Source organism: Pseudophryne corroboree, chromosome 9, assembly GCF_028390025.1.
Source record: "Pseudophryne corroboree isolate aPseCor3 chromosome 9, aPseCor3.hap2, whole genome shotgun sequence".
Lineage (NCBI taxonomy): Eukaryota > Metazoa > Chordata > Amphibia > Anura > Myobatrachidae > Pseudophryne > Pseudophryne corroboree.
Genome location: NC_086452.1, coordinates 199,193,633 through 199,207,335, shown reverse-complemented (window position 1 = coordinate 199,207,335; position 13,703 = coordinate 199,193,633). Strand labels below are relative to the sequence as shown.

The 13,703-nt window shown below is 44.5% G+C and overlaps 1 protein-coding gene across 1 annotated transcript in view; it reads right to left on the bottom strand.

The window, feature by feature from the left end:
• SLC30A7 (solute carrier family 30 member 7) overlaps window positions 1-13,703 on the bottom strand; it is a 100,563-nt gene that overhangs the window by 75,584 nt on the left and 11,276 nt on the right. The window contains exons 3-6 of the mRNA XM_063940088.1: window positions 9,057-9,170; window positions 8,038-8,125; window positions 6,069-6,198; window positions 4,990-5,169 (exon numbers count right to left, since the gene is read on the bottom strand). Of these exons, the coding sequence (XP_063796158.1) occupies window positions 4,990-5,169; window positions 6,069-6,198; window positions 8,038-8,125; window positions 9,057-9,170 (512 nt within the window). The remainder of the gene's footprint in view (window positions 1-4,989; window positions 5,170-6,068; window positions 6,199-8,037; window positions 8,126-9,056; window positions 9,171-13,703) is intronic.

The window sequence follows — 13,703 nt, the reverse complement described above, 5'->3', positions numbered from 1 at the left end:
CAAATCTGCGGCCCTCTAGAAGATGAGCACTCTGTAATCACCACAGGAGAGACACCCTTGTCCTTGGATATAGGGTTATCCGCTGATGCATCTGAGGATGCGATCCGGACCATTTGTCCAGCAGATCCCACCGAAGAGTTCTTGCGGGAAATCTGCCGAATGGAATTGCTTCGTAATAAGCCACCATTTTTACCAGGACTCTTGTGCAATGATGCACTGACACTTTTCCTGGTTTTAGGAGGATCCCGATTAGCTCGGATAACTCCCTGGCTTTCTCCACTGGGAGAAACACGTTTTTCTGGACTGTGTCCAGAATCATCCCTATGAACAGTAGACGTGTCATCGGAAAAAGCTGCGATTTTGGAATATTTAGAATCCACTCGTGCTGACGTAGAACTACTTAAGATAGTGCTACTCCGACCTCCAACTGTTCTCTGGACCTTGCCCTTATCAGGAAAGCGTCCATGTTTCCTTTTAAGAAAAATCATCATTCCGGCCATTACCTTGGTAAAGACCCGGGGCGCCGTGGACAACCCAAACGGCAGCGTCTGAACTGATAGTGACAGTTCTGTACCAGGAACCTGAAGTACCCTTGGTGAGAAGGGCAAATTTGGACCTGTAGGTAAGCGTCCCTGATATCCAGTGACACCATATCGTCCCCTTCTTCCTGGTTCGCTATCACTGCTCTGAGTGACTCCATCTTGATTTGAACGCTTGTATGTAAGTGTTCAAATATTTCAGATCTCACCGAGCCGGTTGGCTTCAGTACCACAATATAGTGTGGAATACTACCCCCTTCCATGTTGTAAGAGGGGTACTTTGATTATCACCTGCTGGGAATACAGCCTGTGAATTGTGTGAGGGGGAGATGTCTCGAATTTCCAATGTACACCTGGGATACTACATGTAGGATCCCGGAGTTCCCTTGCGAGTGAGCCCCCTGCGTACTGAAACTCTTGAGATGACCCCCTACCGCACCTGAGTCCGCTTGTACGGCCCCAGCGTTATGCTGCGGACTTGGCAGAAGCTGTGAGGGGCTTCTGTTCCTGGGAATGGGCTGCTTGCTGCAGTCTTCTTCCCTTTCCTCTACCCCTGGGCAGATATGACTGGCCTTTGCCCGCCTGCCCCTATGGGGACGAAAGGACTGAGACTGAAAAGACTGTGTCCTTTTTTGCCGATATGTGATTCGGGGTAACAAAAGTGGATTTTTCAGCTGTTGCCATGGCCACCAGGTCCGATGGACCGCCCCTTTATACGGCAATACTTCCACATGCCGTCTGGAATCTGCCTCACCTGACCACTGTCGTGTCTTCGTCTGGCAGATATGTAAATCACATTTACTCTTGATGCCAGAATGCAAATATCCCTCTACGCATCACGCATATATAGAAATGCATCCTTAAAATGCTCTATAGTCAATAAAATCTTGTCCCTGTCAAGGGTATCAAAATTTTCAGTCAGGAAATCCGACCAAGCCCCCTCAACGCTGCACATCCAGGCTGAGGCGATTGCTGGTCGTAGTATAACACCAGTATGTGTGTATATACTGTCATGATATTTTTCAGCTTCCTATCAGCTGGCTTCTTGAGGGCGGCCGTATCTAGAGACGGTAACGCCATGTTTTTATAAGCGTGTGAGCGCCTTATCCACCCTAAGGTGTGTTTCCCAACTCGCCCTTACTTCTGGCGGGAAAGGGTATACCGCCCATAACTTTCTATCGGAGGAACCCCACGTATCATCACACACTTCATTTAATTTATCTGATTCAGGCAAAACTACAAGTAGTTTATTCACACCCTACAAAATACCCTTATTTGTGGTACTTGTAGTATCAGAAATATGTAACAGCTCCTTCATTGCCCTTAACATGTAACTCGTGGCCCTAAAGGAAAATTACGTATGTTTCTTCACCGTCGACACTGGGGTCAGTGTCCATGTCTGTGTCTGTCGACCGACTGAGGTAAATGGGCGTTTTTACAAGCCCCTGACGGTGTCTGAGACGCCTGGACCGGTACTAATTTGTCCGCCGGCCATCTCATGTCGTCAACCGTCTTGCAGCGTGTTGACATTAACACGTAATTCCATAAGTAGACCATCCATTCCGGTGTCGACTCCCTAGAGAGTGACATCAACATTACAGGCAATTTGCTCCGCCTCCTCACCAACATTTTCCTCATACATGTCGACACACACGTACCGACATACAGCACACACACAGGGAATGCTCTGATAGAGGACAGGACCCACTAGCCCTTTGGGGAGACAGAGGGAGAGTTTGCCAGCACACACCAAAAGCGCTATAATGTATATAACAACCCTAGAAGGTGTTGTTTCTATATATGCGCTCTTAATATATCATTATATCGCCAATTTATGCCCCCCTTCTCTTTTAACCCTGTTTCTGTAGTGCAGTGCAGGGGAGAGTGGGAGCCTTCCTCACCAGCGGAGCTGATCAGGAAAATGGCGCTGAGTGCTGAGGAGAATAAGCTCCGCCCCCTTTTCGGCGGGCTTTTCCTCCCGGTTTTTTAATAACTGGCCTGGGTTAAAATACATACATATAGCCTTAATGGCTATATGTGATGTATTTATTTGCCAAATAGGTATTTATATTGCTGCCCAGGGCGCCCCCAGCAGCGCCCTGCACCCTCCGTGACCGTGTCAGTGAGCCGTGTGACAACAATGGCGCACAGCTGCAGTGCTGTGCGCTACCTCTCTGAAGACTGTGAAGTCTTCTGCCGCCTGTTTCCGGACCTCCGTTCCGCCGTCTTTCTTCAGCGTCTGTAAGGGGGATCGGCGGCGCGGCTCCGGGACGAACCCCAGGCTGACCTGTGTTCAGACTCCCTCTGGAGCTCAGTGTCCAGTAGCCTAAGACTTCAATCCTCCTGCACGCAGGTGAGTTGCCAGTCTCTCCCCTAAGTCCCTCGTTGCAGTGATCCTGTCGCCAGCAGGAATCACTGTTAGAAACCTAAAAAAAAACTTTACTAAATAGCTCCTTAAGAGAGCCATCCAGTTTGCACCCTTCTCGGACGGGCACAAAAACCTAACTGAGGCTTGGAGGAGGGTCATAGGGGGAGGAGCCAGTACACACCATGTGACCTAAAAAGCTTTTTAGATGTGCCCTGTCTCCTGCGGAGCCCGCTATTCCCCATGGTCCTGACGGAGTCCCCAGCATCCACTAGGACGTTAGAGAAACTAACAACAACAAAATCCATCAGAGACAGTGGGAAACAAACACCTCAATAAAGGCCAGCCCAGTTCCGAAACAGCATTCTTTGGACAGATGAAACTAGGATCAACCTGTACCAGATTGATGTGATGGAATTTTTTTTATTTATTTTTATAAAGGCTTGAATGGTTCCTGATCCAAAGCATACCACATCTTCTGTAAAATGCGGCGGAGGCAGTGTGATGGCATGGGCATGAATGGCTTTCAATTGTACTGGGTCATTCGTGTATATTGAGGAGGTGACAGAAGACGGAAGCTGCTGTATGAATTCTGAATCTAAATATACTGACTGCTTAGATTCAGCCAAATTGATTGGACGGTGCTTGACAGGACAGATGGACAATAACCCGAAACATACTGCGAAAGCAACCTAGGAGTTTTTTATATTTTTAAAGACAAAGAAGTGGAAGATGATTCTCACAATATTTTCAAAAATTAACATTTAATTTAGGATTCTGTTAATTTGTCCAATTTCATTTCAGCCCCTGAAAATAGGGCACTGTGTAAAAAAACATAACGGCAATTCCTAAACGTTTCATACAATATTTTTATCCAACGCCAAGAATTAAAGCTGAAAGTCTACACTTCAATCAACATTGTTTAAATTCAAATCCATGGTGGTGGCATACAGAGCTAAAATTATGTATGGACAATACATCCACTGCCTGTCAGCCAAAAAGGTTTTTGTAGGGACAGTGGACCAGCTAGTTTAGTGATTTGCCACCTGACACTATGGTGGCCACCCCAGGAGGACCCCTAAACTTCAAAATGTTTTCACATTACGTTTAATCCCAGTAGTAAGTTAAATGAATACATTTCATCAATGAAATAGACACCAATCTGTAATAACATACCAGCATGCCTTTTATACAAGCATTGCAAGCTATAATTAACAAATAGAACATTAAAAGCAGGAAGGATGACTGCAGGCAGATTACATTGTAACTATTCAAAAGACCCACAAAAGGTCCAAGCTATTCAAAATACACACTGTAGGCAATGCAGATACAGTATGACACAGCTGTCGCAGTGTCTACATTACTTATGTCCCATTCTATAACTCTTACGGCACAACAAGGTGTAGTAGAGGGGGGAAGCAGTCAGGGTCCCGGCTGTCTGTATCCCAGTAGTCAGAATACCAACGCCGGAATACCGACCCTATTCTGAATGCAGACAATGGCATCCAGAATGGGTGCACCATCCCAGCGCCGGAATATCGACAGCCGGCATCCCGAAGGAGGACAGACCGTGGCGCACCACAGGTGAGCCGCGGTGGGGAGGTTAGGGTTAGGCTGCATCCTGAGAGGTTAGGGATCCCCTTCAAAGGGTTAGGCTGCAGGGACACGGTGTTAGGTTTAGGCACCTCCGGGGGCTGGTTAGGCACCAAGGGGTGAGGTTAGGGTAGAACACACCTTACTCACCCATCGGATTCTTCCACATCAGGATCCCAGCATCGGTATTTCGAGCACCGGGATCTCATACCGATACCAGAGAGAGTATTGTTAAACTGTAAAAATGTCAACTACAACACTAGCAAGAAGTGGCTTACATAAAATACCATTGACAAGAGTATGGAATAATAAGATCGCTTTTTCTTCACTCCCCTCTCATACACTTACTGCCTCACGGATCGCCACTTACCTGTAGTTGTGCACAGAATGATTTTAGTGGATTGCTTTTTTATTTTAACTTTAAAGTAGCATTAGATTAGCTAGTGACTGGCTGCTTCTTTCAGTGAAACGTTACATATTATATTCACATACCAGGACAAGAGGAGCCGAAACCATGGCTATGTTTATGGCTGTGATCATCTCCGTGGGAATGCCCATGGTCCCCTCCGTGGCTGTGACCATGACCTTTTCCATGACTATGTCCATGCCCATCACCATGGCTATGTCCGTGGTTCAAGGAACCATTAAACAAAGAATGGCTGTGCCCATGGCCTGAAATAGAGGACAGTGCTATTAGAATATGCTATAAACACACATGGTAAAGTGAATGACAATTTAGGGGTGGGGTGTAGAATGCAGGAATCTTTCACTATTGCACAAAACTTTTTGCAGTTCTTATTAATATTAAACATCAGCTAAATTAACTTTGTAACGAAACGCTGACAGCTACCTCTGTAGGCAGGAAGGTATGGTTGTTCCCTAGTTACAATGTCTCCCCACTCCCTGCACCTTACAGCTCATTATAATGTGATAACATAAGATGAGCGATACTAGACTAACAATACGTGTGTGTCCTAAGCTAGGCTCACCCCATAGGTGGCCCAGTTATGGCAATGGTGACTTACACCCCTTTTCCACCTGTAGCACGCGTCGCAGCCGGGAGCCTGACACGGCTGCGACCTGTGCTACAGCCCCCTTTCCCACAGCGCTCACCAACCTGGCATATTGCCGGGTTGGTGACGCTGCTAGTGACGCGGCAGGGGCAGCGCTGGGAGATCACGATCTCCCTGTGCCGCCCTTCCATACACTGAACAGGAGCCGTGTCGCATCGACACTGCTTCCATTTACACTACACAGCTTACCGGGTTAAACACATGTTCAACCCGGAAACCGGGGGGGGGGGGGGGGTGTATTAATCAACCTTGCAGACACTCACTTGGATGAAGGCCCACCACAGGACTGAGCTCCACTTCTCACCACTGACCCATGCTATAATCCACTGACCCTGGTCCCATTCCACGAGTCTACTTTGAAATTTGAAGACCACAAGCACAACCATACATGGAGCACATTAGTCAGTGTGCAGGGTGGCGTCACCATATAGGAGATTTAGGAAGCTCATAAGGGAGTGTTAAATGTACCTTGAGTTTTAATGTATCATTTGGTCATACCTCCGTCATGCGAGTGTCCATGACCTCCACCATGCTGGAACACAAATATTCCAATAAGGTTTACAAAGAATCCTAGAACAGACACTGGAAGTAAGCGCTCATGATGTACCTCAGGAGTGTCCAGGGCTCTCTGAAGAGAAACAGAAAACAAGACTCATTAGCCCAAAACACTGTAGGGAAGCACAATCATGTATCTCATTTCATGTGGGGAAGGAGCAAAAGAACAGCATAGTACACAACCCTTACATACATTTATTGCACAGACATCAGAAAGAACAGCATGAGAGATGGAAAATAAGGTATTTTAGCAGGGTAAAGTGCAAGTGTTAGATCTAGGAGAAAGGAGGTCATAGTGCAAACAAATATTTACACAAGAGCACAGAAAATATGATGCTCTCTAATGCAGTCTGTGACGGTGCTTTTCAGTAACCAGTTACCCTATATACTCGGGTATAAGCCGACTTTTTCAGCACTTTTTTTTATGCTGAAAAAGCCCCCTCGGCTTATACTCGAGTCAGTGCCAATCGGAGCTCACGAACGGGCACTTCATTTAACAGACCCGCCGCTGCCGCCGAAGACGCAGGAGGGACACAGGAGAGGAACGTGCTGTGCCCTTTGTGTCCTTCCTTCACAAAACAGCGGGGGAGCGGGGAGGGTAAGTTGTACCTGGCACTGGGGGAGCATATTTGGCACTTGGAGGGGGCATACGTGGCAGTATGAGGGCATATCTGGCACCGTGGGGGCATACCTGGCAGTATGAGGGCTGTGTACGGCTAGAGCTGCATATCCCACCCTAGGCTTATACTTGAGTCAATAAGTTTTCCCAGGTTTTTGTGGTAAAATTAGGTGCCTCGGCTTATATTCGGGTCGACTTATACTCGAGTATATACGGTATATTGTGCTTGATAATTAACATACTATTTTTAAGAACAGAAGTCAGAAAACAGCACAACACACCAAAAGAACCAAGCCTCTACAAAACTATAAACTAAAATACAAAAAAAAACACATACATAAAGGATCTTCCTATCACTTAATAAAAAACGAAATCACTAATGTATATGAAAGTAATGAGCGAGACAGTCTGTCGAGAGATGCCACACGTGCCCTGCATACACAGAATCGGGGGAACACAGTGAGATATTACGGATGTCGCAGAATGAGTGCAGTGCATTCTCAACAGAATACATAACAGTGTGTGGGCAGCGAATATGCAGACGGTCTTACGAGACAAGGTTTTATTAACTAGTAAAGCAATTCAACCACAACGGTATTGCAAGCATAATGTTATAATGCAAACACGTTTAAAATGCTTTAAATAGCATGATAACTATGTCGGCATATTCACTGCTAACAAAATGAATGTATACCTTCTCAAGTCTCCACAGCATATATGAAAAATAATAAAATTGGGAATTATAGGAGGAGTAACTAGAGAAAAAAAAATAAAAAAATCACAACTCATCCATCACATTAACAAAGAAAGTGCCCTGGTCAGAACTGAACTCAGCAATGCTAACCACCGTGACACATTAGTACAGTCTTATGCGAGTTTATAGAGTAATTGTTTTGAGATTATAGCGGTGTCAAAGGACACATCATTTATTATCACTTTACTCCAAAGCAATAAAGACTACTGTAACTGAGGGATCTTTCCATGTTCACACAAACTGTATAAAAGCAACTACATTCTGCCGGGCGGGATGACGCTGTCGGAATACTGACTGCCAGAATCCCTACCGGCGAGGTTGCGTATGTAATCCGGAAGAATAATGGACGTTTGTCTCTTCACCTTCATGCTAGGGATTTAAACAATACAACATTATTTTAATAAATAAAAACTGGTCTGAACACGCCTCTGGAAAATAAAATAATTAATAAAGTTATATATGGTTATCAGAAATGCTACAAATACAGCAGATTGCTAAAGGAACATAAGAGTTAATAAGCGAGTCTACACAATACATACCTCTATTCCCTCAGAGAAGATGAAAAAGGCTGTAAAGATTAAGAAGAGACCATTCACAAAACCTGCCAGGACCTCTGCCCGCACATAGCTGGGAGGAAGAACAAAACCACATATAAAATGAACATATGAATAAAACTTATTATGCAAACATGTCAGAAAAAGTCAACATTATGTATTTTTAGGCAAACACTGGCACGAGAAGTGGTTAAGTAACAATAACCAAAGATCCTGTTTCCAATACTAGGATCCTGAAATAATTGAGTAAACACACTGTAATTGTGGTAAAACTGAGCAAGCCACACCCACATCCTGTACCTGCCAAATTACGGCTGCACTAACTATCCGTATGATCGCAGAGCCACTACATAACAACACCAGCAGGTGGTACTGTGGGTTACATCTATCAGAACCTACTACACACTGAGAAATATCACCTAAAGTATAAGACGCAATACCAGTGTTTTACATATAATCTCATTAACCATCATTTTTTTTTACGGTCTCATAATATTACTGCTTCACAGCACTGAGGTCTTGGGTTTGATTCCCACCACAGACTTAACTGTGTGCAATTTGTATGTTCTCCCTATATTTGAGTGGGTTTCCTCCCACAATCCACATATATACTGGTCAGTTCACTGGCTCCTCACAAAAATGAACAATAATATGTTAAGTGTGTACATGCAGTAGGGAATATAAATTGTAAGATCCACTGGGCAGAGACTGATGTGAATAACCAAATATTGGCTGTAAAGCAATATGTATGGCGCTGGGTTAAGTGCCCGGATTCTATGGTATAGCCCACACATTAAGCCGCACGGCTGTTTCCTGTATAGCAAAACTGCAGCCTCTGGGGAATATGGTAGGTGCTGTAAAAAACCCAGTATGCAGTCTCCAGCCAATATAAAGCAAGCATACTTCCTACAGAACACACATATACACCGCATTTAGGTAATTTTTCTACTAACTACATAGATTTGTTATTTATATATGGTTATAGAAACATGAATACACCTTACCCGTATGAGAAAGTTTCATTTGTTTTCCACCGGGAGATTACGGAGGCCGCCAGGCCAGCTAGTAATGCAGTACAATCAAAGAACATATGGAAGGAGTCGGAGATCAAGCCTAAACTGAAAAGGACACAAGAGAAAAAGGAAAAAAAAAGAAAGAAGAGTAGATATCACGTACTATCAAAATAACCGTGACAATCTAAAGATAAAGTATAAAATGTTAAAAGCAGATCTTTGTGAGGTTTTCAACAAGACCTGAACTTTAGTAAATGATGGGTTTTTGTTTTTTCTGTCTACAGCCTCAAGTACCAACATTCTTCTGTAAAGTGAACACTGTCAGGTGGGAGCACCACCACTGCAATAAACACAACATAAGATTCCCTGAAATGAGCATGTAGATGTCACCCATTTCTCAAACAAACCAGGCTTTCCATATCCAAGTGTGAAAGTAATGTACACGCATCATCGGCCAGCTGAGACTTAGAACAGCTGCAGCTTAGGCCTTGGTTACTCAACAACAAGCAGCAGACAACCTCCACATTGCAAGTAAGAAATGCCTTACAAGTTTGAAAAGTCTCCCAGCTGAAGTCCACAAAGCACATTTCAGAGGAGCACTTCAGGGGTGGGGGGTGGGGGGAGACGACGGATGGACTGTTCTATAGCAACAGCGTTGGGTGTGGCACAGTAACTAGGGTGATGGATTCTCAGAAGGATTTTACCTACTGGAAAATGTCACAGAATTTCTGTGTGTGGGTGGGGGGGTAATGGGGTAATGGATTACCCCGCTACGGTAAACCAAAAATGTACCCAATATAAAATAAGCCGCATGTCAGCATCTTACTTAGGAAAAGGAAAATCAAGTCTTGCTAGTGACAGGTAATTTGGGCTCCACTTATCGAATAGGACCAAACACTGTCTGTAAAGACTTGTTTGTACACCTTCCAATTTTAGATTGTGGCAGATATCCAATTTGCTGCAATAATTTACAGCAGCTAATTGATTCGGCATGGGCTATCCAATGAGCCCTGATACTCAGAATTTATCTGGGATTATGTTTAGGATGCCTCAGACACCAGTAGCATGATCTGTGATAAACAGCCCTCGGTAAAGTCAACACATGGGATAGAGAACTTCTCTTTTCGGACGATAAAAATGGCCTATAATTGGAAAGCGCGTTAATGACCATCTGAGACATGTATTAACGGAACACATATGATTGACCGGTAGACGGGATAACAGCCGTCTACTATACTGGCACCGACATCTCGACAGGGAGGCAACGAAACCCCTCGCTGCGCTCGCCACAGGTTATATTCCCTCTTGGTTAGTGGTGTTGACCAAACACCGGTATCCCGGCAGCCGGTATATAAACTGCATCCCATATTAACTGATCTACACCTGAATGCTTCCATTATTTTATTTCTGTTCTTTTACACTCTAAGCAGTGACCGTTAAGCTGTATCATTCAATTCTGATAAAATGTTGAATGGGCTGTATAACATTAGCCATTCTCTGAATTTACTGCATTAACATAGTTTAGGATATTGGGCTGCAAACTGTATACAACAGTGTAATAGTCCTACTATTAATCTAGCCCCACCGTAGCACCACTCCCACACACAGGTCTCTCTAACCACAGCCAGCCACTGAACCTACAAATTACTGCTGTTTCCTAAGATTTCTACTGACCTCAATTCATACATAAATTTCCTGGCTCCTGAAAATTTCCTGCTAGCTCTAAGATATGACTGACCGACTCCTGAGTATTTCTTCCACCACTTTCTATGTCCCACATCTCTAACTATTGCCCATGCCGGTCATGTTCCCTCCACTGGACCCAATGATTAAACTACTGGTAGTGGGAAGGCACGTTAAATGCTCTCTTTGAAGCCTTATAAATGAAGCTCTGCATGGGAAGATGTTTATATCAGGTGTGGTATAACAGATGGACCGTATCTAGATAGACACCATATGTTAGACAGGGTCAAAAGGTCGACATGAAAAAGGTAGAGAGTACAAAAGTTCGACATGGTCAAAATGTTGACATAAACAGGACAGACTTTTTTGGGTTTGTGTGGATAGTTTTGTCTTCTGGGATACCCAATTACAGAAAGGCATTCAGTGGTCACCACTTTGGGCTCAGTGGTCGCTGCACTCGCCACAAGCTTTATAACCAACTCTATGCCGACATGGATAGGGAAGGTATAAAAAATTCCAAAAACACGTAAAATTGAAAAAGAAAACCTGTGTCCACCTTTTCATGTCGACCTTTTGACCCTATTGACCTAATGTCTGTCTAACATATGCCGGGATATTCAATTCGCTATGTCACTGTCGGGTGATAAGTCTCGCTGGTATGGGGGGGGCTATCTAAATTGACCCCGATAAGCCGGCGCGTGCCGCCACTTATCTGGGATTTTGTTTCACCTGGCTACGGCAGACGAAGCAAAATCCCAGATAACAGTCCCATTTTCATCCAAAAACAGGGCTATTTCACCCGTTAACACACAGGTTTCACTGAACCTGTGTGTTTACGGGTGTAAAAGCACGTTTTACCAGCCGAGCTAATCGAATAGCCTGACCGCAGCACCCGAAGAAACATCAGGGTTTTTTTACTCCCGATGTCTCTTCGGGGCAAATTGAATATCCCCTATGGTATCTGGAAACTGTCTATTTTTCATTCGGATATAGTTTGTATCACTCTAATACCCCTTTCACATCGCACTAAAAACCCGGTATCGACACGGCATATTGCCGTGTCGAAACGGGTCCGTGTGCGATGTGAAAGGTCCTTTGGTGAATTAGCGGGTCGCCTGACCCGGTAATTCAACTCGGTAAAAAAGAAGGGTTATTACCAGGTTGATTACCGAGTCAGGCGCAGTGTGAATGGGAGCCGTTCCGATGCGATACGGCTCCCATTCACAGCATAGGCAGAGGCGGCGCAGGAGATGAGCTCATCTCCCGGCGCCGCCTCCACCCCCGCCCCCCTCCGCTGCTATGGCAACCGACCCGGTATATTGCCGGGTCGGAAAGCCAGCAACGGAGCGCAAATGCCGGATCCCACCCGGTAAGTACACGTTTCTCTTACCGGGTAGGATCCGGCATTTGCGATCTGAATGCAGCATAACACTGGTATAATGCAGTGTTATAAGCAACTAATGAAATATAATGGCTGTTGCAATAGGTAAAGCATTATATCTTCCAGTCAGTGCCTTCATGCCATTAGTATGCTCAAACCTCCAAGCATTGGAGGCATTGGACTAAAGCTGGGTACACATACGATTGTGCACCCCAGCGACGCGGCAATGCGATGTAACAATACACTATGTGTTCCGCTGTAGAATGGTTTGATTAATCCATACATGTTACAATGTAACTTCTAGAAATGAGTGGTTCGGGTTTCTTTTTTTGTTTTGTTTTAAAAACACCCCCCAAACTTAGGGGATCAGAGTGTTTCCGAGTCGCAGCTTGAGTCTTCCCATCTAGCTGGGATCCCAGAACAAAGCAAAACGTTGTATTCCCAGAGTTGTATCACACATGTTTTGGATTGCATATTAAAGTTCTAAAGTGACTGCTTCATTTTTACACTGCAATTTAGATTGCAGATTGAACACCCCCCCACCCAAATCTAACACTCTCTGCACATGTTATATCTGCCTGACCTGCAGTACAACCTGGTTTTGTCCATTAGTGTGCTTTTTTAGGACCTAGTTCAGCATGGATCGCAAAAGCAAAATCTCTCTAATAAGCAAAACCATGTTGCACTGCAGGTGGGGCAGATATAGGGGTATATGCAATTGCGGTCGAATTCCCGAAATTGTCGAATTTCGGGTCATTTTCGCCAAAAAAAAAAAAAATTTGTCAATGCAATTCAGTGCTTTCCGTCAAAAAAACGGACTTTCAAAATTCGACTTTTTGCAAATTCGACTTTTCTGCAATGATACAAGTGCTGCAATTCGACAAAAGCATATTCAATTCAAGTTTGGAAATTCGACAGCAGTGCTTTTAGACAGTAAATTCGTCATTTTCAATCCGCCACACTTTGGAGGGTGAAAACAATAAAAAAAAATTTAAACATGTTTTTTTTGTTTTGTTTTTTTTGGGAATAGCATATCTATTTATATTAGAAGGGATTAGGTACTTTTTTTTTTTTTTTTTTGGAGGCACAAGTTTTATATATTTTTAAAAATATTTTTTTTATTTTATTTTTTATTGCTGGAACGGTAAAATAAAAAAAATAAAAAAATGGCGTGGGGTCCCCCTTCCAAAGCATAACCAGCCTCGGGCTCTTCGAGCTGGTCCTGGTTCTAAAAATGCGGGGGAAAATTGGGCAGGGATCCCCCGTATTTTTAAAACCAGCACCGGGCTCTGCGCCTGGTGCAAAAAAATATGGGGGCCAAAACGAGTAGGGGTCCCCCGTATTTTTCACACCAGCATCGGGCTCCACTAGCTGGACAGATAATGCCACAGCCGGGGGTCACTTTTATACAGTGCCCTGCGGCCGTGGCATTAAATATCCAACTAGTCACCCCTGGCCGGGGTACCCTGGGGGTTGGTTCTATATCGGAGGGGCTGAAGGGACCTTGTGACGTATTGAGGGGAGGAGCTACGTCACCAGGGGGAGGAGCTACGGGCGAACAGGGTACCCGAAAA